Raw genomic sequence first — 25463 nt, 5'->3', positions numbered from 1 at the left:
GAGATTTCTTTCTAATTTTTATGTCCTCCTCCTTTTAAAAATGATATCCTTTGTCATATCTTCAGATGTTTATAAATCTTTGATTGTCTGTTTATATTTAAGTGTAAGAAACTAAAGAGCTGACAGGAAACTATGAGTCCCTGGGTGTGACTTGTTACTGTGAGCTTTCCTTTGTGGTAACATGGTTGGGTTCTTTAGTTGGAGAACCTCTGAAATCAGGACTTTTAGGTCTTTTCTTTTAGGCTGGTCAGATTCTCCAGAGGAGAATTTTCTAAATTCCTGCTTGTGGGATGAAGTTTCAACTTTCTGGAAGCCAAGTGGAAGAAGGAGACCAGAGGTCCCTGCATTTCCAACACACATGTTCACTATGGACTCTTTTTCAGTATAGCGTGTCATCCACAGAGCCGGTTGTCCCTCACTCCAGAGACACTGGGCCGTGGAGGGCTGCGCTCGGCTGCGTGGAAACAGGGGAATGACTTTGCAGGCTTTCATCCAGTCACCCTTCATTTAGCCCCCTCGTCTCCATTCACTCCTACTTCCAGAGCTCACCGACACCACCAATTCCCGAGCATTTTGCAGGTCAGATGGATTCTTGGCTTTCTTCTTCGCTAGCTTAGAATTTAGTGTTTTTGGAGTCTGACAAGTTTTTTTTAAACAACTCATTCGTATGCTTTCCAGTTTCCAAAATGTTGTTACTATTTTCCCTCCTCCTGTTCTCTCCGTTCTTATATTGTTTAGGCTTTTTAAAGCCTTTTACTGTGATGTTAGCGGGGATTTATCAAGGGAGTGAAGTAGATGTGCATGTGTCTGAGTGTGTGCATTCAGTCTATTACATTGATCCAGAAGCGTCACAATTTTTTGAGACTCTGTCACCCCCCCCCCCCAGAGTGGAGTAGCGAGACTCTTGCCTCAGCTTCCCGTAACTGGCACTACAGGAGTGCGCCACCATGCCCGGCTAGTTTTTCTATTTTTTTGTAGAGACAGGGTCTCTTTCTTGCTCAGGCTGGTCTCGAACTCCTGACCTCAGGCGATTTTCCCACCTGGGCATCCCAGAGTGCTAGGGTTACAGGTGTGAGCCACTGTACCCGGCCTAGGATTTGAATTGAATGTCATTTTATTTTGGTTTTTACACTGAGTGATAGAGTTGATTGATAGAGGTGTTGATCTTTTATCCTGATATTTCTTTTATGTAACTGAACTGTTGAGGTCCAGCATTGCATTATCACTAGAACAGATTAAAAGGCTCATTTCCTTGCCAAAGCACAGAATGGCCCAATATACCTCATATTAAGTGATACAGTACCAATGGCTTGGGGTCTACCAGATTGAGAGCATTGGAAGTTAGAGTAAGCCCCTTGGAATCTTTGTCTGTGGAAGGTCCTGGATAGTTCTACAAGATATTCTCAGAAATTTCAATTTTCTGAGAGGAAATTTATGTTGTTTCGCATTCCTTGGTCTCAGATTAATTTCAAACCTAGGTCCCTAACCGACAGGAGGGGAGAGAAACAGGAAGGATACACAGGGTAAGCGAGGCAGAGATGCAAACACCCACACAGACACACACAGACACACCGAGTATACAAGCTTCTAAAGAGAATGAAGCAAACAGGACAGGGAGAATTGGGAGGTGATCAATTAAGACATTAAGCGTTTTGTGACACATGGACGTCTGCATTTTGCCCTGAGAAGAAGGGCCATCAGCTCATTTTCAGAGGGCGGCTGCCTTCTGCAGCTCACTGCTCAGATCAAAGCAAAACTGTCTGCTTGCATTTTCCAATCAGAATAGGGATGCTAATTTATCCTCCTTAATGTGTGACGGTAAGAGACTCCTTCAATTAACTGAATTCTATGGCCAGCAAAATAAAAGGTATACAAAGAGGCGCAGGCTGGAAGAGCCGAAATTCTCATTAAATCAAAAGGTCCAGTATTCATTACCTCGTGCATCTGAGGCTAAACACTAAATATGGGGATCATCAAAGGAGGTTTAATGGGTTAAATTGAGAATATAATCTAATTAAAATATTAGACATGGTTAAATAGTTCTTTGATATTCATCTGAAGGTTTCATTAAAAATAGGTGCTTGAGGTTTGTATCATAGGAGATTATCAATTTTAAGTAGAGACAACAAATTTAGGGACCTCATCAGCACTGCTTCAAAGTGTCACCATTGTGTGGAAGCAGGGAAAATGGGAAAAGACGTCACTGCCAGGTGACAGGGTCATGATATGATATGAGACAGGGCCAACCCGGCTTCCTGACAGTGATTTTCATAGTTGTTTGATGGTAAAAAAAAAAAAAAAAAAAGAAAGTGTAAGATTAATTTGTGAGGTGATTTGCCATTGAGGAAAGAGTACAATGTAGAGATCTTCATTGGTTTTATTCTGTATGTTCTCAACTTGCTACCTCTGTGTTGACAGCTTCCCAAAGGGTGGCCGATCAGACTTTCTGGTTTTTAAATTTCTGACAGTTATTTCTCCTAGTGGCACATTGGCACCCTAGGGATACCTATTACTTAAACATCTCTTGCAAAAGCTCGACACCCTGGTGACAGAGGGTACCCTGAGAAGCCAGTTTGGCAGCCCCAGTATCCGCGCTGGTCTCTACAATCTGCTAATTCAGTAAAGGGTATTTTTTGAAATCTTATCAGAAATTTCACTAAATACAGTTGCCTGGAATGCTCACATCATTGTAATCCTCTCAACCTGTTAGAGCTATTTAATAGCGGAAGACCATTTATTCGGCTTATTGAAAATTAATTACTTACATTATCCAGGTTTGCAAGGGAGAAATGAAAAGGCAGTGGAGAGGCAGCAAGGGAGATAAACCCTGTTCACCAAATTTTTTCTTAGTCTCTTCATATTTTCCAAAGAGCCCCTCTGTTGAGGGCTAGAGAGAGCTGAAAAATCTATTCATTTTGCCTCTTATTGTATCCGGCAATTGTGTTGTTTTTATAATATTTTGGAAAGGTCTCAGCTTTCTAGTTATTTTACTGAGCCAAAATTAAGTAACCATACATGAAAAATGGGAATATTTTGAACTGGGGAGTAATTTAGGGAATGAGATGAATGAATGAATGAATTAATGAATGAATGCATGCATGCATAAATAAATGAAAAGTCTGCCATCTAAAACCTTTTGCTTTTTACTGGCCAGGTAAATTTGCTTAGGAAATTGGAACATTTTATGTTTTATCAGTCTCTTTGTGAGAAAGATGTGTGGTTTTGCTTAACGAGGCTACAGGGAGAGTGGGAACAAATACTGGACTAGTCTAGAAGGCAGTGTGGTGGGGGGCAGGTTTGAGTATCAGATTTTCAGCTACTCTGAGATCCTACTTCAGTGTGTTTTTAAAAGTTGAATAAAAATCTAAATATAATTTTTATTATAATACATCTCTTGCCTTTATTTTGCCTTTAGTATAGAGATATTATTTTATCTGCCAACATAGACAAATTCTTGAAATCATTGTTACAGGGAGAGCTAATACTATGGATAAGCGAAATCCACAGTCATTAACAAATCTCACTTGGTGTTGCCATTTTAAATCCTTTCCTTACTGAGAAAACAACTAAAGAGGCAAGTGGAGTGTTTCTGTATCTTTCTGTCTCTCTGTTTTTACCCATTGGGAACAGAAATTATGAAAACGTGGGTAGCATTAGGGAAGAGAAGTCCTGTAGTTATCCTATGAATACTTGACAGCCGGGTGAAATTTGTATTATTCAAGTCTTATTATTTCTCTAAGAGGAAAACGTAATCTTAAAAAAAAAAAAAAGGCATATTCAGGACAGCAACTCTGATTTTTCCTTAAGAACTTTATGTTTTTAAATGTTACTTCTAATAGGATGGTAATATATATGTTTTGAAGAACATCTTGGCAGGGAATTAGCTAAACTTCAATTCATTTTCTGCTATTTTTCAATAAGTAATTAAAAAAGAATCCCCCTGAGTTGATCTAGTCTGCTATTGTAAGCCATTTGCTATCAACTCAAAGTTCTCAATTAGCTCCTGTGTTGTTATAATTACTGGACGTGTTTTCAAACAACTCCCAGTTAATAACTGTTGGGATGAAGAGTCATTTTCTCACTATAGACTAGACTGTGCACGTTCATGCTTGCTGTGATGTTTTGACAATGATTCATTAACCAATAATAAGGCCCCGATTGGAACCATTAGGCATCAGTGCCTTTGCTAGGCTTACCTTTTATTTTGTTTCTCAATATTGTCTTTTCTTGACTTGGTTTCTGGATACCTCCCAAGAGACTCTCTACTATACAAAACAATATCATGAAGACAGCTGTCATTAAATTCAGCTACTTGTAAAAAAGCTCCATTTAAGAGGATGCTCTTGTTGGAAACTCAAGATGGACAAACACAATAAAAAAGAGGCTGTAATAAGAAACAATACATGGTTTAAAGGTCCTTTATTTGCACCAGCTCACAGAGATCAGGCAGTGTAGGTACTATGTCTTTCAATGGCATGTATATAACATCTGGTCAAATGCAAGCCCTCCATCATTACATCATTCAAATTTGAAGTTCCTTGTTTTCTAATAGGCAGATTGTTTTTACTTCTTGGGTATTTGAAACAGAAATACTATAAAATTGATCACTGATCAACTTGGGCCCATAAAAGATCAATATTGTTGTCATAGTATAATTTACTCTAAAGAAGCAAAAAAGTGTTTGCCATTCACTGTTTCTTCCCCACCACCCACCACCCACCCCATCTTAGTATCATGGTAGGTTAGTGACATTCTGCTCTATCTTACTATTGTGAGGTGACGTGGGGTCAAATGAATGGCCATTTTGGTCCGTTCTTTGATTTGAACCACAAACTTTCAGCAAATACATTTTATTTCTTTAGTCAAAGTCATTTTAGATGCCACTTAGCACTATATAAAGCATTCTGAGGTTCTAGATTCTTATGTCCTGGATGGTAAGGACTTTCACTTAACCCTTCACCTAGCCTGCTTCAGCTAAGTGTGGGCTCTTGACAGTATGTGGGAACGTGTTTGAAGGATTTAATAATGCTCAGGCTAATATTAATAGAAAAACAGTTGCAAAGTTTTTGAAATGTTCTGGAAAAAAGAATAGTGCCTTTTTTATTGGTCAACATCTAAGTTCGTAGTTGCTACTACAACTTTAGCAATGTAGTCAAAAAGTTGCCAGATTGTACATGTTAAAAAATTGTTAGGTACATAGTAATGCATATTTATAAAAGGTGAACTTGATGGAAATTAAGTTCCAAACTTGAAACTCATAGCAACTTCATGCTCCTTGCCCACAGAAAGAAACAAGAACAACCTCCTTCCACAGACAAATACTCAGTCTATTCTTGATGTTGAAGGCCAGGGATTGATTCAGACCCGGCTACTCTCCCGTTACTCTTCAGTAGGGCTGATGGACTTCACAGTCACTTATCCTTTCTTGACCTCCATTTCCTCTTCTGAAAAATTGGCAGTGGAACAAGATAAACTCTTTCCAAGCTCTAAATTCTTTTAAGATATTCTAATAAGGCCGGGTGCAGAGGCTCACACCTGTAATCCTAGCACTCTGGGAGGCCGAGGTGGGCGGATTGCTCAAGGTCAGGAGTTCGAGACCAGCCTGAGCAAGAGCGAGACCCCGTCTCTACTATAAATAGAAAGAAATTAATTGGTCAACTAATATATATAGAAAAAATTAGCCGGGCATGGTGGCACATGCCTGTAGTCCCAGCTACTCGGGAGGCTGAGGCAGGAGGATCGCTTGAGCCCAGGCATTTGAGGTTGCTGTGAGCTAGGCTGATGCCACGGCACTCACTCTAGCCTGGGCAACAAAGCGAGACTCGGTCTCAAAAAAAAAAAAAAAAAAAAAGGTACTCTCATAGAAATGGAATATTTAAAAAGTTTACCCTGTTCCTTTAATATGAAAATATGAGAAATGTCTCTATGTGCATTTAAGTTTAAATTTAAGCCCATTTAGGAAAAAATTAATGAAGGTTATTCATTCTATCTCATGTTTCTAGAAATGTCTTCAGCATGTGTCAGAAGGAGCCTCTTCTTTTACAAATATATTTTAGGAGCAATGTGACCTGTGATTTTTTTTTAACTAATGCCTCATATATATATTTCAAATACCAGTGAAACATATTTGCCAGTTTTCTATTTATCTTCAGACACTTATCTTTCCAGACTCCCAATTCTAACTGCTTCCAGTTTTAAGAGAAAGTTACGTATATGCAGCTTTTATACGACACCATGGTATATGTAAAATATATAGAACACAGGAGTCAATCTCCAAAGCTAATCCTTATGCAACATGTATAGATAAACAAATTTGTCCCAAATTGGTGTTAAAAATAGCCTTTTCTAGATAGGCTCATCTAAGAATGCAATGCCCATCTAATATAAAGAAGGAAGTAAAAATTAAATCCTCCAATCATTATTTTAAGACAGGGAATTTTTATGTTTCAAAAGATAAAAATATTAAACAATATTTATTAATAGTCACAATCAGTAGTAAACCATAGAATGTTTTTGTCTTATTAGTATTACTATTATTAATTTTTGTTTTGAGCCAGGGTCTCACTCTGTTGCCCAGGCTAGAGTGCAGTGGCATCATCATAGCTCACTGTAACCTTGAATTCTTGGGCTGAAGGGATCCTCCTATCTCAGCCTTCCAACTAGCTGGGACTACAGGCATGCCCCACCATTCTCTGCTAATTTTTAAATTTTTTTGTAGAGACAAGGTCTTGATGTGTTGCCCAGGCTGGTCTCAAACTCCTGGCCTTAAGCAATCTTTCTGCCAAAGACTCTCAAGTTGTTGGGATTACAGGCATGAGCCACAGTGCCTGGCTACTGTCTTATCTAATATTATTTTTTGGGGGGTGTGAAAACACACATTTTACAACATTTAAAAATATTTGTGATGTCAAGATGCACAAATTTATATACTTGGAGTAAGTAGCTTTGATAAAGAATGTATCTCAAAGTTGCCTAAGTTGGGCATTTCTGGACTTATTGGAGGATTTCTAATTAATGTCTTGATGGTCTATTAGGACAACATTGGGATTTATTCTATCTGAGTAGGTTCGTCAGATGTACCTTCATTTTATTCAATTTTATATGGAAACCCTTTGCTAAACTTAGAGATTTTAGTAATTTTTTGAAGTGTTGTCTCGAAATTTACTGATTAGTCCAAATGAGTTCATTTTAGGAGAAACTGAAGTGTTCATACTTTTTTTTTTCCTTATTAAGAAGGTAAGAGGGAAACACAAGTAGATAAATTCATTTCTGGGTAATTTCAAGATTTTCATTATGCTAAGGGAGGATAAAGATAGTTTAAGAAATCAAAAGATCCAATATAAAACCAAAGGCTTTATTCTCTAGTTCTTATTCAAGCCCAAATTCTAATTGATTTGAAAATAAATAATTGAAAATTTTTTTCTTCCCAGAAAGTAAAATATGGCACTAAAATCTGATTGGGCCCCGTATTTTAAATCCTGCAAAAAGCAAACGTGGGCTGCAGTTAGATGACACCGATAGGAATGACAGGTCACCACTCCCAATGCAGACAGGTTGGATGGGGTTTCTTTTCTTCATGTCCATTCCTGGAGTGCTTTTGGTCTCCTACCTAAGGTTGTCTATACAATGTGAAGGACTTTGAAGGCAGCCACAGCCTGTTTTTCCCTTTCGTGTCTGCTCTGCAGTATTTCCAGCAGTGAGATGTCAGGTAAGCCTTCTTCTTTTCCAGCATAAGTTGGATTTTTTTTTTCCTTTGATGCTCGATCAGTGAGATTTGATGGTTTGGGTTTTGGAATGGTCTTAGCATATTCCAAAGCCTAAAAGCATAAAGATGACATATTATTTCAAATGACAAGTGAGCCTAGATTCCTTAAATTACATCTAGAATTAGGAAATGTCTATTTATAATACAAATGGAGACTATTGCTACAATAACTTACTAAAACATGGGTGAAAATGGAGATCAGTGGAAAATGCAAATAATGCAATATAATGCACAGTTTAAACAAAATAATTTAGCCACAAAATAATGTGTTATGGCAGGGGTGGGGTGGGGAAAGAGTTGAAGGACACATGCCTACAGTTGTGTCCTTTGGATGTTTTCTTCATAAAACTGAGTTTCTTTCAAGTCTTTGGAAATAGATTGTTTGTACGTTTAATCTAGTTTCTGGCAGTTTTTTTTTATCAAAGCCAAACATCTATTTATGGAGATATTAACAGACCTTTCTATCCAAAGAGGACTTGTCATAGCGTGAGGCCAACGACATCACTGCAGTTGATATAAATTGAGCCCCAATTATTACACCAACTATTCTTGCTCCTAAGCTCTGGACAGTATTAGAGGCTGAAATTATTATATCGATAGAAACCTACATGCTGAAAGAGCACAGTCTTTTTTTTTTCTTTCAGTGATGGCAGTTCTGAAAGGCATTATAATAATAATGAGATTACTAAATACGATTTCTAAATTTGCCTTTATATCAGTTTTGTATTTTAATAAGAGTTTATTGATAGCTGAAATGGGAATGGATAGTATACTTTAGGTCCTGTAAGGGGGAAAACATCTAAAACAGAAAGAAAATCTAGACTTTTCAGTGTATGTAGGTGAATTCTTTAGGAATTTCAAATTATAGATTTGTTGCCTTGAAGCTCTTCATGAAAAAATAATGGGTCAGAGAGAAAAGAAAAAGTGGCACCATGGAAACTCAATCAAGTGGATTGAGGTCGTCAAGGTATGAGGAAGAAAGGCAATAAATAGAAAAATGATGGTCTGTGAAAGAGAACACAAAGTACAAATTCCTAGAGGTACCAAAGGATCACTTGTTCCTCATGCAAAGGGTCCCATATCCTTACTGGGATTGGACAGATCAATTGAGGCAGAGAGTTGCATTGCAAAGCCCTGTGTCTCCATAGTACATCCTTCATTCACATCTTTACTGATGGTTGGATGCCATCTGAGAAGGAGAACATTCTGTATTTCATGAAATCATTCTTCTTCACTAGAGGGACCTATATTATGATTCCTATGGAAAAGTGTAGGTTAATGAACTTGAAAGAAACAAGGAAGGCTCTTTCTTTGACCTATGAACAGCAAAGAAAACAGTACTTTTCTTTTCTTTTTTTGAGACAGAGTCTCCCTTTGTTGCCCAGGCTAGAGTGAGTGCCATGGCCTCAGCCTCCCTCACAGCAACCTCAAACTCCTGGGCTCAAGCAATCCTCCTGCCTCAGCCTCCCGAGTAGCTAGGACTACAGGCATGCACCACCATGCCTGGATAATTTTTTCTATATATATTTTTAGTTGGTCAATTAATTTCTTTCTAGTTTTAGTAGAGACGGGGTCTCGCTCTTGCTCAGGCTGGTTTCGAACTCCTGACCTCGAGCTATCCACCCACCTCGGCTTCCCAGAGTGCTAGGATTACAGGCGTGAGCCACCGTGCCTCGCCAACAGTCCTTTTCTTACAAAATTTATTTAATGATACAGAATGAAATTGATAGTTAATTGGGATTGCTAGTTTCTTCTCAGAAACTCCCTTATTACATTGTTATGTGTGACAAACTTAAAATACTATACTTGGAAGAAAAGATGTGGAGATAATAAACTTTGGGGGAATAAAAAAAGGCCAGCCTCACAGCATTGTGTGTGTGTCACCGTTGCGTCCATATCTATGGGTGATGGTCGCTGCAGGAATGGCAGTAGCTAAAACACCTGTGCTCCCAAAACGTGGGGGATTCTTTTTTAAGTTAAGAGGTAATGAAATTTCATTTTAATTCTGATCGAAAATATAAATGCCTTGGTGTGAATTTCTTACCTTCTGCCGGGGGACGGAAGATTTATTTTCAATTTTTGCTGTTTGTGGTTTTGACAGAACAGATAGTGTCTTCATGTTGTACTCCTTAACTTGTCTTGCGTATTCCTTTTGCTGCATTAATTTTTGCATCTGTTCAGAGCAACAAAGTTATGATGAATGACAGCTCATGCTAGTCCTCTCTGCTCTCTATTTAAAGTCACACTGGTTTTCGTGAGCTGGGCGGGGCGTATTGTATCAGCAGCACAGTGGAAATAGAATTACCTCTCGTAAGGTGACAGCAGTGAAATGGTTAAGTTAATGTTCCTCTTCAAAACAGTCTCTCTGCCAGGAGGAACATCACTGCAGTCGCACGCCCAGTGGTCCCTTAACAGTGGCTAAATCACATTCAGCCCCTTCTTTGTTGCATTTACCCAATTTATTTTCATTTTTGCCTCCAACTTTGAACTATACTCTCTTTTTATGCCTTGAGTGCAACTGCAGTTAAAACACATTAAATGAAGATCTCCTTTCACTAGAGGAAAGAGAATAAAGTGGATGCACTTTTCAGGGGCTGAAAAACTCTTACCCTAAGTGTCTTCTTTGTAGCCACTCTTCAAAATTATCAAGATAACTCTATCGGGAAAGACCAACAACCACATAACATACACATCTCTTTTCATGGCCACGTGTCCCGCTTTTCTGTGCAGGCCTTCGAAACTGACTCAAAGTCGGATACACATAACAACATGGGCTGAGCATTTTTATTTTATGGTAAAAGGAGGGTGCGGGTCTCTAGTACCAATGCTATTTCAAAAGAGTCTCTATTCAGAGTGAGGCATCTGAATTAGAGCTGAATTCCTTATACCGTTTGCTAAAATATTAACAGATGGGCCTGGAAACACTAGAGGTACATTTCACTCACTTTGTCTCTGATGGACTCAAAGTCAGGTCCGAGGCCACCAAGCTTCACGTCTCTCTTCTGATACCCTTTCAGCTTGGAACTCTAAAAATACAACCAGAGAAACAGTTTCTTTTTTTTTTTTTTTTTTTTTTCTTTTTTTAAGGGGAGTTAATACAGTTGTATGAAACAGTTTCTTTTAAGGACGCGTGTGTCTCCCCCAGATTGTCACAGGCACGTAAGGTAAGAAGGAAAGTGAAGAATGGAAGCCTGCGGCGCACTGCTGGGGAATGGGAATGCATTTCCTGACAACTCTTCCATTTTAACGGTAGTTATCGATGATAATCTTTTTGGTGATTTGTAGCTGGTTAGCTAACACGTTTTGACTTTTCCACTTCTGCAATAAAGAAAATTGAAATTTTGAAAATTATAAATAAAAATGTTCAAGCTAGTGATGTGCTGTTTTGTTATTAAGATTTTTCACATAACATACGTATCACCACTTTTGCCACTGCTGCTGGACAGCTCGCTGAGCCAAATGACTTTCCTGGAAGAAGCAACCTGAACGCATCAGAGAAGCCCAGTGCTTCAGGAAGAGAGTCCCTTGTCCAACTATGTCATAGCATTGCCCATTAGAGATGCCACGTAAGAGAAACGAAGGTAGCTTTAAAATTTTGCTATCTATTGATTGATTGGGGGGGGAGATGATTTTAAAGGAAAAACAAGTATAATCCATTTATAATACTCAAAAGAGAGTATCTAAGAGTCTTGGCAAGACCCCACTAAGAAACACATTTTGTTCAGTCAGTGTGATTTTGGATGTCTTGAAGGGCATACATTTGGCATGGGAGAGCTTAAGACAGTCCCCAAACTGCTGCTTTCAAAGTCAAAACTGAAGTTTAGACTTGCAACTTTGCCTTGTGGGGAAACCAAATCCTTTTTTCTTCCAGTTTGTTAGTTAATTTGGTTTCCTTTCTGGGAAGGATAGGAAAGACAATACAAGAGAGATGGTTCAGATGGCAGAATTATCTTAGTGTATCTAAGCTTACATATAAAATGGAGGAGAACTAGCCATATTGAAGAGGCAGCTGTTATGTACTAACTATGGATGATACTACCTGTCTGTATGTTCATGACAAGGCACAGGATTTTTATGAATTTTGGAAGCTCCTGTTAATTAAGTCCTAAGATATACATCTAATTTTTCCTTTTATTTCTTTTTTGAGACAGGGTCTTGCTCTGTTGCCCAGGCTAGAGAATGCAGTGGCATTCTCTGTAACCTCAAACTCCTGGGCTCAAATGGTCCTCCCATCTCAGCCTCCTGAGCAGTTAGCCTCCTGGAGCAGGTGCATGCCTCCACACCTGGCTTATTTTATTTTATTTTATTTTTTTTTACCATTTTTTGTGTGTAAAGATGGGGTCTCACTATGTTGCCCAGGATGATCTTGAACTCCTGGGCTCAAGCGATTCTCCCACTTCAGCCTCCCAAACTGCTGGGATTACAGGTGTGAGCTACTGTGCCTGGCCTAATTTGTCCTTTTCGAAGATAGATTGAGCAGAGATAATCCAGGACTTAAAATAGGACATTTCATCATATTAGATATAATTACTGCATGTAACTCCCCAATCTGAAAAATGAAGCTGTGTATATACATTGTATCAACCATTACAAAACACGTCCTACTCATAATGGTCTACTGACTACCCAGAGTCATCCCAATTAGCTTCTCCACTGTCACCTCCCACTATAGATATTTGAATGCCAAATATTTGAATGCTATTGTAGATACATAAAAAGCTTTTATTCAGGCTGGCACAGGCCCTTGCCTCTTCCTTCCCTTTTTTCTTGCCTCAGATGTGGATGTGATTCCTAGAGCCGAAGCTGCAGCTACAGCAGCAATTTTGTAGCCAGGAAAAAATACTGGCTCTGATTTTTTTTTTTTAATTGTGTCTTCCTCAGAGGTAAAGTTGTGATGTTTTGAGCTGTGGAACCACCAGTGCCAGCAACCATTGACCATTAATTGCATGTAAGAAGAATGAACTAATATTTTGGAAATTGCTGCAAATGGTAATTCTGTCACTTGCAGCTGAAGCCAATGTTTCTAACATCTTAGTGCTTCAGTGTTGTCATTCATAAGGGCCAATATAATGTGCTATAGAGGCAACACTGCTGCATTGCAAGGATTAGAAGTTCTATTCTAATAGAATTTTCTCCATTAGAATGTGAACAGTTATGGCTAAAACTCTTTCAGTGCATCTAATTCTAAAATGTGAGAGATTTTTTCTTAAGGAAGTCTTTGGACTAAAATCATTAAAAAATTAATAACATTAAAGTATATGGAAGACATATTGTTCACTGAAGGGCATTTCAAGATCACAAATCCCCTTTAAGAAAAGAGAAGTCATTACCCAGCAAGACTATAGCTGCTTGCCGTTCATTTTATCTGTTCATACTTTTGCAAAATTGTCCATATGCTACAAATTATTTTTTCCACTAAGCACTTTAGCATTACACTGTATTTCCTTGTCACTAAATGTTTTTCAAAAATGTGGGTTTTGTGCATAACATTCTATTGTCTAGTTATAGCTGGATTGTGTAGCTAATCCTCTAAATGTTGAACATTTGAGATCACCTAGGGTAAGCATTGTTTGTGGGCTACTCTGATTATTTCTTTGAGATAAGTTAATAGCATTAGAATTATTGAGACAAAATGAACATCTTTAAGGCCATCAATTAACACTTGCATTAGCAATGGAGCAACAGGATTGCTCTTTTTGTCCAAACCTTGATTACACTGGGTATTATCACATTTTAAAACCTTTACTAATTTTTGATAGGTGAATGAACTCAGATGACTTACACTTTCCAATTGCAAATTTGTTCTTTCTTTCATGCATGCCATCTGTATCATTGTAGTGTAATCACTGAATTACTATTTGCCAAAGAAAACCAATAATGAAAAGGAAGGAAAAAAAAGCCCCTGCTCATATCCAAGCCATAAATCCAATTTGTCCAAAGATGATGAGAAAGAAATGATCAGTGCCCACAAATCACATCCTTAGTCTGAAGCGGCTTAACTTTTAATCATGCCGCTGACTCACAAAAGACACATTGTGAGGCATGAATAATCGCCCACTGCCCTCCGGCCAGGGCTCTCACTGTCGCCTCCAAAAGACGTCTTGGCGTCTTGGCGATCACAGAAACACAGAGCTGAGGGTCTAGCATCACACGGCGACATGAAGGGACAGAGTGTGGCCCAGAGGGGCCAACCGCAAGTGCTGTTGATCCCTTTATAGGATGAAGCGCTTACGGCAAAGGGACCTTTCTCAAGGGATAGTGATGGCTCCTAACGGAGTTTGTTCTGGGTGACTGGCAATGAAAAATCCTGGATTTACTTCAGTTTGGCGCAAGTAATCTTGATGTGTTCTCAGCGCTGCAGTTCCGTTTGATCTCTCTCCATCAGAAGTCTTCCTCGCAGCTTTATTGAGATGCGACTCACATACCATAAAATTCACCTGCTTGAAGCTGTACAATTCACTGGTTTTGCTTATATCCACTAAATTGTGGCAACATCACCACAATCCAATTTTAGGACATTTTCATCACCCTAAAAAGAAACTCTGTACCCATTAGCAGTCGCTCCCTTTCCCCCTCCACCCCCAGCCCTAGGCAACCACTAATCTACTTTCTGTCTCTTCAGAAGTCTTTTGTAGGAAAATAATCCCCAGAATTTACTTTGACTTACTTCTCTTTGGCCGTTACAAAAACTAAAAGGTCACAGTAGCACAATGCCAAAAGAAAAAAAAAAAAAAAGTAAATCAACAATGATAGTCTTGTTAAGTCTGCAAACATAGGAGGACAAATTGGAAAGTACAGACGTGCTCTCCACCCATCCCCGATGGGACTCGCTGCTGGTCTTTGCATCACACACACGAGCTGATGTGGACAGACCTTGGCGCTACTTTGAGGCTTGTTAAGACCAGACCCGCCCCTGGCTCCGGTGTTCACAGTTGGTCGCTTTGGCAGGCGATGGCCCAGGGCTTTGCCGATGGAAGGTTTCTATCAGTAATCAGTGACAATTCTTCTCAGGCCAGAAGGATTTCTTATCATAAAGTTGGGACACAGTGTGCCTAACTTGGAAATGACATTGACTGTCCTCTGAGGACCGGCCCCGGCTCTGAAATGCTGTACCCTGCTGTGGGGGACACTGTGGAGCTATTCTCCAGAAAATTCCTCAGAGGTGTAAGTGTGAGAAACTTACTGAAAAAACGGGAGGAGAAACAATGCCTTCAATACTAGGGGAACAGCAAGTGAAGGAAATTTGCTCTGCAGTTGCTAAACTTAATCCAAATAAACCTCTTCTTAGAAGCAGTCAAGCGGCAATGCCCAGATTGTCTGTGACAACAAACACATGAGTTAATTACTTCAGCTCAACACAGTCAGCTGTCAGAGAGCTCCTTAAGCAGTTATTTTGCGGTGGGTTGCAACAGATGTTTTTATATTTTTGTCATCCCTTGCACTATGTTAATCTCTCACTGTCTGACGTCTGGGTTTAACGGTAAGGACAATGCCTGGTATTCACAAATGGGTCACAACAGAACTGCCAGGAGAAGAGGAAGGGTGCTTGGGCCTATTATCTTTACAAATCCTCAAATTTCTGATGTGATTCAGGGCGATTCCCTTGGAAACCACAAGATTTGATGTGACCAGCAAATGGGCACGACCTGGATAATGATCCCCTCTGTCTGGGGCCCCGGCTACCTGCTGTCCTATACAAATGACTCATTTTAGCCTCTGGAATAGCTTAAAGGACAAAGAGTGCTTCTGTGTGTTGGTCAGATGTGGGCTGAAGGTGTTGGAGTGGAAAATGGATACGTGTGGATTGTGACATTTCCGATGGAGGGCAGGAAGGGGAGGGGTCTTCCCAGCTGGGAAGAGGGTTGGGGATGCAGTAACTGAAATTCTCCTTCCTCTTCCCTACCTGCCCATGCTCTTAGATTTCTGGGGATGAACACCGTTGCTGGAGAACTTTCCTCAGTAAAACATACATTCAAATTATTAAAAGAAAGAAGAAGGAAAAGGAAACACATTTAGTTGATGTGTATTCTTTGCTAGGGACTAAGCTAAGATTTCCTTTTTTTTTTTTTTTGGAGACAGAGTCTCACTCTGTTGCCCTGGCCAGAGTGCCATGGCGTCAGCCTAGCTCACAGCAACCTCAAACTCCTGGGCTCAAGTGATCCTTCTGCCTCAGCCTCCTGAGTAGCTGGGACTACAGGCATGCGCCACCATGCCCAACTAATTTTTTCTATATATTTTTAGTTAATTTTTTTCTATTTTCAGAAGAGACGGGGGTCTCACTCTTGCTCAGGCTGGTTTTGAACTCCTGACCTTGAGCGATCCGCCTGCCTCAGCCTCCCAGAGGATTTTAATACATTATTTCATTTGATATCACACAAAATCTACAAAAAGCAAGAATAATTATAACTGTGCCTATGAGGAAACAGGGGCTCAGGCGAATTACTAAGAACTTGCCCAAGTCACAGAGATACCAGGTGACAGAGGTGAGATGAGAACCCAGGAATGACTGAGTCCATGACTTCCACTAATCTCTGCTGACAGAGTATTGAGTTAAAAGCCTGCTTTTTCAACAACAATCCATAGTTGGCAAGAACCCTGACCCAGAAGGTTCCCTTCTGAGGTAGTGTGTTTGAGCTATTTTTTAGGCCCTGGCAATCTATAAACTCCAGCGTGAACAGGCTGTCTTCACCATGAGAATGAGTTGGTTCCAAAGCTCTGAATACAGGTCCCTATAAAACAATAGTATGTGTGATGTCCAGTTTCCTAGTCTAGTTTACAACATCTATTTGATTTTTGAAATACTTGAAAAAAGTCTAATAGTATCTTAAAGCCTAGCTACCATATGATGATGCTTTGATAGAAAAAAGAAGTTACCTGGATTCAAGACACATGTTCCTCCTTCCTTACAGCGGAACCAGGGATTCTCCCAGCTCCAAGCTGCTAGTAGCAGTTCCCACGGCTTGGGCAGGGCTTAGGGACCCAGCAGAAGGGACGATGCAAGGGAGTGGAGTTAGAAGAGGAGTTCAGAGAGCCCTTGGTTGGGGACGAGGGGGTCCATGAAGGAGCTGCGTTAAGGACTCCAGGATTGGGAGTGAGCAGAACGCCTGGGGTTCACAGAGGGGCTCCCAGGCGGGAGCTGCAGAAGTGGGCTGAGGTCATAGCTCAGCCTTGAGCCTTCCTCCTTTTCTTCTCTTTAATGTCACCTGAGGCCTGTTCTAGGCCAGCTTCTCCTTGAGGCTACCGGTTTTCTTTTCTCTAAGGGCTCCACGTAAGGGTCCTCTGACTTCACAATCCTGTAACTTGGATGTCTTGCCAACACACGGCAGCCAGAATGGCCTTTCTAAAATACAAATCTGACCCTGCTCAGAATTCTTCAATGGCTCCCCTCTGGCCTAAAGAATAAAGTCCTTCTTTGAATAGAAAACAAGATCTGATAAGACCTAGCCCCTCCCTACCTCTCTGTTCACACCTCTCAACACTCCATGCCTTCAGGGGTTCAGTCACATGACACAAAATGCTTCTCTTCCCAGTGGGTGTCATGTTGTCACAGCTTTTGAACTTTTACTCAGGCTGTCCCCCTGCCTGAAATGCTGTTTCCATCTTTCTCCTTCTTTTTTTTATATATATTTATTATACAATTTTTCATTTCTTTTTCTCATCTACTCTAAATGGTTGCAAAATCCATCTTTCTTCTTTGCCTACTCTCTACCATCTTCGAAGACTCAGCTCGAAATTTTCTCCTGAAGTTTTGTTTGGCTCCTGGGTTAGGATATGTGTTCTTTTTTATATTCCTCTGTGCTCCTCATGCATGCCTACTTTCTTTGCTTTTCTTTTTTTGGCTTGCTACATTATACTGAAGCATTCACATGATATCGGTCTTCCCCAGTTTCATATAACTGTAAGCTTCTCCGGGGAAGGGCCATGGCTCATTCATCTTTACATCCCAGCACCTACAAAGCTCCTAGTAGGAATTCAACAAATATCTACTGAGCTGGATTGAAGAATGATCTGCTTAAGTCCTCCAACACTGCGTTTGGGAGGAGGCCCTTCTGGACTGAGGTGGTCACTCCACCATCCCTGGGAGTGCTGTCTGTCTGTGGCTCACAGATGAGTCCCTCCCCCAAAACTGCCCTCAGCCAATGGAGCTGTTGTGCCCAGTCACCACCCATCCCCACGGCAGTCATTGCCCAATGGCTGGCTGGTGTGTGGGGGGGACAAAAGCCTGGGCCACTTGCCTTTGAAGGGCCATCCCGACCTCAGAACCCTGAGAACCCTGGCCGAGGCTTCTGCTGCGTCTGTCTACTTTCTCCCTGTGCCCAGCCCTGGCTCCCTCACCCTCCTACGGGGGGCTTCACTCACTCAACCCCTTTCTCTTCATTTCAGATATGAGAACGTACCTGGGGAGACTCAGGTTAGAGTAGGGCTTGGGGTGGGGAGTGGAAGTTTTTCTGAGAAAGTGAAGTTTAAGCTGGGGGATGAGGGAGGATTGTTGACTCTCTGTAAATGTAAACCCTTCCCTGAGACGGCTCGACAAGGAGGCCGGTTTCGAACTCCTGACGTTGAGCGATCCTCGCGCCTCAGCCTTGAAAAGGAGGCTGGGATGGACATCCCTGGCAGCAACAACTTCTAGAAAGAAGGGGAGGGAAATCCAGGGAGCAGCAGGGGCTGGAGTGAAGATGGTCCGGTCCTCTGGGCCACTTGCTGTGGCAGCAGCTCAGTAACGGCCATCCCTACTCCAGGGCCATAATTAGGGGAATGAAAACCAAGGTCCATCGGTCTTATCAAAATCGAAAGGTTAGGCCGGGCGCTGTGGCTCACGCTGTAATCCTAGCTCTTGGGAGGCTGAGGCGGGCAGATTGCTCAAGGTCAGGAGTTCAAAACCAGCCTGAGCAAGAGCGAGACCCCGTCTCTACTATAAATAGAAAGAAATTAATTGGCCAACTGATATATATATAAAAAATTAGCCGGGCATGGTGGCGCATGCCTGTAGTCCCAGCTACTCGGGAGGCTGAGGCAAGAGGATCGCTTGAGCCCAGGAGTTTGAGGTTGCTGTGAGCTAGGCTGACGCCACGGCACTCACTCTAGCCTGGACAACAAAGTGAGACTCTGTCTCAAAAAAAAAAAAAAAAATCGAAAGGTTACTTGGTAAAATGATGCTTTTATTACCTTAATGCTGCTCCTTTTCCTATGTTTTTTTCCTTTTTCCAGTTGAAACAGATAACCTTCAGAATTGCTACGATTAATTTTCATTTGGTTTCTTTGGCTTCTCTCTGAACTGAGTTGGGATTCGCTTTCTACTCTTGACAGTATAGGGGGAAGGGTGACGCTGGACGAGGCCCCTGCGCTGGGCTGCACCTCCGTCAGCTGCACCAGGGCTTGCTGGTGCTGCTCCATTATCTGAGCGAGCCGCGAGTCTGGAGACGCTCGGACAGGCTGGCTCTCAGAGGCAGGATGGAATTTCCTTAATGAAAAAAAGAAGCACAAATCTGTTAATAAAACCCAGATACATAACATCCTTAGTGTAAAAGTCTTTATGAACTATTAATTTGATGTATTTATCACTCCCAAATCAAATTAATGACCTTTAGCTTAATCTTTTCATGAATACATTCATTTCTTATTTTTCTTAAGAATCGTCGTCTTTTTTCTTTAGGACCTTCTTGCTCTTATTTAGAACTTTGATTGAGTGCATTTGGAATAGGAAAAACACCCTTTTGAAAAGTCAAAGACCTTCTAAAATATCTACAGAATATCTAGAAATGTTGGATTAAATCAAACAAACATCCTTTAAATACATAGTGGAATTCCTAAGAGAGGCAGGAATCTCCAAGGACCAAAAACAAAAAGGTAGTTCAAACCATGGAGATTTTGGATTAGCTGAAGCTATGGGTTTCTTTGTGGAAGTTTTTGATGTAAGGACTTGAGTTTTACCAGTGAACACTGGTGCAGGACATGTGAGGTCTTGGCCCCATGGGAAGAAGGGAATCAGATTGAGATCCCTGCATAAAAACTGTAACTCTTGAAGGGCCACATCCTCAACAAAATGGTGAGTTAATTAAAAACCCAATTATCAGCCTTGAGAAACAATAAAACAAGCCTATCTCTCTTGGTCTGAGCTTTGAATTGGAAAAAAAACTTATATGAAAGTCTATGGGACAATATTTGGGGTTCAAGTTTACATTACCCATATAATCATGGAAATCCAACACCAAGAAATTAATATAAAAATGATTGTGGAGGAGATATACTTCTGTAGTATCTGGCAGAAGCAAATATAAAACTTCTCTGGGTTGGGGGCAGTGGCTCACGCCTGTAATCCTAGCACTCTGGGAGGCTGAGGTGGGAGGATTGCTTGAGCTCAGGAGCCTGAGACCAGCCTGAGCAAGAGCGAGATCCCATCTCTACTATAAATAGAAAGAAATTAGCCAAATAACTAAAGATAGAAAAAAATTAGCCGGGCACAGTGGCACATGCCTGTAGTCCCAGCTACCAGGGAGGCTGAGGCAAGAGGATCACTTGAGCCCAGGAGTTTGAGGTTGCTGTGAGCTAGGCTGACTGACACCATGGCACTCTAGCCCAGGCAAGAGAAAGACTCTGTCTCAAAAAAATAAATAAATAAATAAAAATAAAATTTTATAACAAAACAAAACAAAACAAAACTTCTCTGGAGGGAAACATTCTGGCCCAAGCCTTCCTAGGTTTCTAAAGCCTGCTAAACATAAGTTCGCAACGCAAAATCCTAGCACATAAGAGGAAATAATCTACCAAGTATGAAAGTCAACATACATACATGTACACACATGCAAATAGCAGTAATAGACTTCTAAGAACTTCAGGTAATAGAATATTAGATAGTATTCATAAAGTATGATTTTGTTTTTGTTTTTTTCTTTTTGAGACACAGTCTCACTTTGTTGCCCAGGCTAGAGTGAGTGTCGTGGCGTCAGCCTAGCTCACAGCAGCCTCAAACTCCTGAACTCAAGCAATCCTACTGCCTCAGCCACCCGAGTAGCTGGAACTACAGGCATGCGCCACCATGCCCAGATAATTTTTCTTTTCTATGTATATTAGTTGGCCAATTAATTTCTTTCTATTTATAGTAGAGATGGGGTCTCGCTCTTGCTCAGGCTGGTTTTGTTTTTTTTTGTTGTTGTTGTTGTTTTTTTTGAGACAGAGTCTCGCTTTGTTGCCCAGGCTAGAATGAGTGCCGTGGCGTCAGCCTAGCTCACAGCAACCTCGAACTCCTGGGCTCAAGCAATCCTCCTGCCTCAGCCTCCCAAGTAGCTGGGACTACAGGCATGCGCCACCATGCCCGGCTACTTGTTTCTATATATATTAGTTGGCCAATTACTTTCTTTCTATTTATAGTAGAGACGGGGTCTCACTCTTGCTCAGGCTGGTTTCGAACTCCTGACCTCGAGCAATCCTCCCGCCTCGGCGTCCCAGAGTGCTAGGATTACAGGCGTGAGCCACCGTGCCCGGCCCATAAAGTATGTTTAAAATGATTAAAGACATAAAAGAAGAAATAAAAATCCTAAGAAACATATTTTGAAAAACTATACTTTGAAAAAAGAAGAGAGATTTTAATCAGAACCAAACAGAAATTCTAGATGTGAAAAATAAGAGCACATTGGATGCAGCTGAAGGGAAAGTTATTGCACTGGAAAACTTATCTGAGGAGATTTCTCAGAAAGAAGCACTAAGAGATAAAAGATGGACCATAGCTAATACAGTTAAAAAGGCATAAAATCTAGAATAAAAGAATCCAATACATATATATTTGGCATTCCTGGAGGAGAAAATAGAGCAAATTTGGGAAACATGATATTCAAAAGGAAAATAGGTGATAATTTTCCTGAATTTATGAAAGAGACGAATCCTGAGATTTAGGAATTATGGAAGAGTCTAAAGCAGATTTAAAAAGTTCATATCTAGACATATCACAGGGAAACTTCAGAACACCAAAAACAGAGGACAGAATTGAAAAACCATTAATAGGAAAAAAAAAGACAAATTAAAAGCAAAAGGAATGATAATTATATTGACAAAAAGATTTTTCAAAGCAACAAAGAAACCAGGAGACAGAAAAATAATGTTGTCAAAAAGTTGAATTCTTGGGAGGCCAAGGTGGGAGGATCACTCAAGATCAGGAGTTTGAAATAAGCCTGAGTAAGAGCAAGACCCGTCTCTATTAAAAATAGAAAGAAATTAATTGGCCAACCAAAAATATATAGAAAAAATTAGCCAAGCATGGTGGCGCATGCCTGTAGTCCCAGCTACTCGGGAGGCTGAGGCAGAAGGATTGCTTGAGCCCAGGAGTTTGAGGTTGCTGTGAGCTAGGCTGATGCCACAGCACTCTAGCCCGGACAACAGAGTGAGACTCTGTCACAAAAAATAAATAAATAAATAAAAATAAAAAGTATATTGAAGAAGAAGAAAGACTTAGAAATAATGAGCTAAACATTTAAAAGAAAAGTTAAGGGAAAAACACCAAGAGTAAACTAAAGGAATGTCAAAGGAAGGAAGTAAATGTAAGAACAGGAGGGCAGAATAGATTCCTACTTTGAAAAAGAAATTTCTACGTGGTGGCTCACACCTGTGATCCTAGAACTATGGGAGGCCAAGGCGAGAGAATTGCTCGAGATCAGGCATTTGAGACCAGCCTGAGCAAGAGTGAGACCCCTGAATTCTACAGCCTGAGCAAGAGTGAGACCCCTATTTTCTACTGAAAATAGAAAGAAATTAGCTGGACATCTAAAAAAAATTTACAGAAAAAATTAGCTGGGCATTGTGGCACATGCCAGTAGTCCCAGCTACTTGGGAGGCTAAGACAGGAGGTTCACTTGAGCCCAGGAGTCTGAGGTTGCTGTGAGCTAGGCTGATGCCACTGCACTCTAGCCTCGGCAACAGAACAAGACTCTGTCTCCAAAAAAAAAAAAAAAATAGTTAAGTGTAGTGGTTTGTGCCTATAGTCCCAGCTACTCGGGAGGCTGAGGCTGGAGGATTGCTTGAGCCCATGAGTTTGAGGCTGCAGTGAGCTATATTAATAGCACCACTGCACACCAGCCTGGCTGACAGAGCAAGACTCTGTCCCTAAAAGAAAAGAATATATAATGTAACATTATGTTGCTAACCTCAAATATACACAATAAAATGAAAAAATAAATAAAAAGGGAAAATGTACTTTTACAATGCAGGAATCTGGTCATCACTTCCTTAACCAGGAGTTCTAACTCAGCATCACCAATAATATGACAACCTGACAGTATGTGCTTCTTGATATAATGCAATAAAAACCACACCAAGACTGCACAGGGGGCGGAGCAAGATGGCGGACGAATAACACCGCCAGACAGAGGGTCTCTGCAGAAAAGACCGATTCTAGCAGAAACTAGAGGAAAGAAGCAAGAAGACGAGCATACAGCGGACAAGGGCCGGAAGGAGGGGTACCTGAGACCCCGGGAGACTCCACGGGAGGAGGCTGCGGAGGAGAACTGGAGGCTGAGACCACCGGAGCAGCCCGGAGACCAGCGGCAAGGGTAGGTGGATCTGCTGTTTCCCCTCCCCTGCATTCGGGACTGCTGGTGGGCTCCCCAGCGGGTGGAGAGACCTGCGGACATCAGCCCAGAGACTGCCGCCGCCTGCCAACGGTGAGCCTGTAGCAGACGTGGCACCAGGTTCCCAACTTCCTCCGGGCACCTCCGTGTGCACGGACCCGAGCCGCGCGGCAGGCGCCATATTGCCTCCTCCTCCCCTCTGCCGACCCTACCCGGGGCTGCCCAGAGAGACAATACAGCCACCAGCCGGAGGCACCTCCAGGGAACGGGACCTTCCCGTTTGGGACCCCGCCCGCCCTCCCAGGTGCTGCTGGCACCGTGTTCCCAGGAAAACGGTGCCGACTCAGAGGCTGAGAGACATAGACCCAGCTTGGGCTCCCTGTGGGTGAATTAGGACCGGAAATCCTCTCCCTGGTGGGAATACAGTTTGAACTCTGGGACCCAGAGGTCAGACCTGCAGACCAGATCCCCTGCACCGAGGGCTAGCATTGCCCGGGGCACAGAAGGGTTATACGTGAACAGCCTACTGAGGGCTGTGTGCCTCCAGGGGCAGATCGGCGCCCTAGAGAACAACCCTCCTCCCAGGAGGAGGCCGTGCGCCCAACCCAGGTGGCGTTCCTGTGCAGGGAACCTCCCCGCCGGCACCACAGTCCGGGGAGGCCTGGTGGCTTGTGGTCTGGCCTGCTGGCAGAGGCCCAGGAGTAGCTGCAGAGTTGGGGAGGGTGGAAAGAAGCGAGGCCTGCTGCAGACTGCGGGTCTCAGACAGCCCCACCCCCACACCCAGACTTTCTGGCTGAGCGGGACCATTCCAGCCCTGCCCTGACAGCTTTCCCTGGAAGCTGAGAACAGAACTTTGACCCCTGCTAACGGCCTGAGGGCAGGCTTATCCAACCCAGCTCTGCCCAGAACGAGAGCTGATAACAGGACTCAAAATCAACACCATAGCCTGTTCCTCCAAGCAAACGCCACCTACTGACAGGGACAGCATCTTGCACAGCCTTGCCACGGCATCCACTGACTCAATATACAGGGAGTGGTCCAATTTCACCCACAGGCACCACCTAACGCCTCAGAAACTAAACAAGGTGTGTGAATACCCAAACAATAACCTAAGGAAAGAAACAACAACTGATCGACATGGGAAGAAATCAGCGAAAGAACTCAGGAAATATGAAGAACCAAACGGAAAACACACCCCCAAGGAGGAGCACCAGCCCCCTAGAAACGGACACCGACCAAAATCAGGCAACCAATATGACAGAAAAGGAATTTCGTATGTGGATCATAAGAACACTCACCCAGCTGCAACAACAACTCAATAACCAACACCAAGAAAACACAAAAAACCTCCAAGAAATGGAACAAAGGTTCAACAAAGAGATTGACACAGTGAAGAAAACTTTAACCGAAGTCCTGGAGATGAAGAATCAACTCAGAGAACTACAAAATACTGTGGAAAGTCTCAAGAACAGGGTAGATCAAGCAGAAGAAAGAATCTCAGAGCTTGAAGATAACACCTTCCAATTAAATAAATCAGTCACAGAAATACAGCAGAGAAACAAGAGAAAAGACCAAAGCCTACAAGAGCTGTGGGATTATGTGAAAAAACCTAACGTGAGGGTCATAGGTTTAGCCGAAGGGGAGGAAGACAACACTCAAGGGCTGGACAAGCTTTTTGAAGATATAATAGAGGAAAATTTCCCAGGCCTTGCTCAAAATCTCGATATACAAGTTCAAGAAGCCCAGAGGACCCCTGGGAGATTCAATGCAAACAGGAAGACGTCACGTCATGCAGTCATCAGACTGACCAAAGTATCAACTAAAGAGGCCCTTCTAAGAGCTGTAAGACAAAAGAAGCAAGTGACATACAAGGGAAAGCCAATTCGAATAACATCAGACTTCTCTAATGAGACTTTACAAGCAAGGAGAGACTGGGGTCCCATTCTCACTCTTTTGAAACAAAACAATGCCCAGCCTAGAATATTATTCCCTGCAAAACTAAGCTTCATATATGAAGGAGAAATAAAAACATTCTCAGACAAGCAAAGGCTCAGAGAATTCACCAAGACAAGACCAGCCCTACAAGAAGTACTTAAAAGAGCGTTATGCACGGAACATCATAATAATAATCCACGGATATA

At 41.7% G+C, this 25463-nt stretch overlaps 1 protein-coding gene across 3 annotated transcripts in view; it reads right to left on the bottom strand.

Moving 5' to 3' along the window:
* Positions 1 to 7344: 7344 nt before the first annotated feature.
* JHY (junctional cadherin complex regulator) overlaps positions 7345 to 25463 on the bottom strand; it is a 74367-nt gene continuing 56248 nt past the window's right edge. For all 3 annotated transcript variants that reach the window (XM_076002598.1, XM_076002600.1, XM_076002599.1), the window contains exons 6-9: positions 18932 to 19226; positions 10711 to 10791; positions 9810 to 9938; positions 7345 to 7817 (exon numbers count right to left, since the gene is read on the bottom strand). In XM_076002598.1, coding sequence (XP_075858713.1) covers positions 7620 to 7817; positions 9810 to 9938; positions 10711 to 10791; positions 18932 to 19226 — 703 coding nt within the window. In that variant the 3' untranslated portion in view covers positions 7345 to 7619. The remainder of the gene's footprint in view (positions 7818 to 9809; positions 9939 to 10710; positions 10792 to 18931; positions 19227 to 25463) is intronic.

Source organism: Microcebus murinus, chromosome 4 (genome assembly GCF_040939455.1).
Source record: "Microcebus murinus isolate Inina chromosome 4, M.murinus_Inina_mat1.0, whole genome shotgun sequence".
Taxonomy (NCBI): Eukaryota; Metazoa; Chordata; class Mammalia; order Primates; family Cheirogaleidae; genus Microcebus; species Microcebus murinus.
Note: the sequence above shows the minus strand (reverse complement) of the source record. Positions and strands in the feature narration are given on the sequence as shown.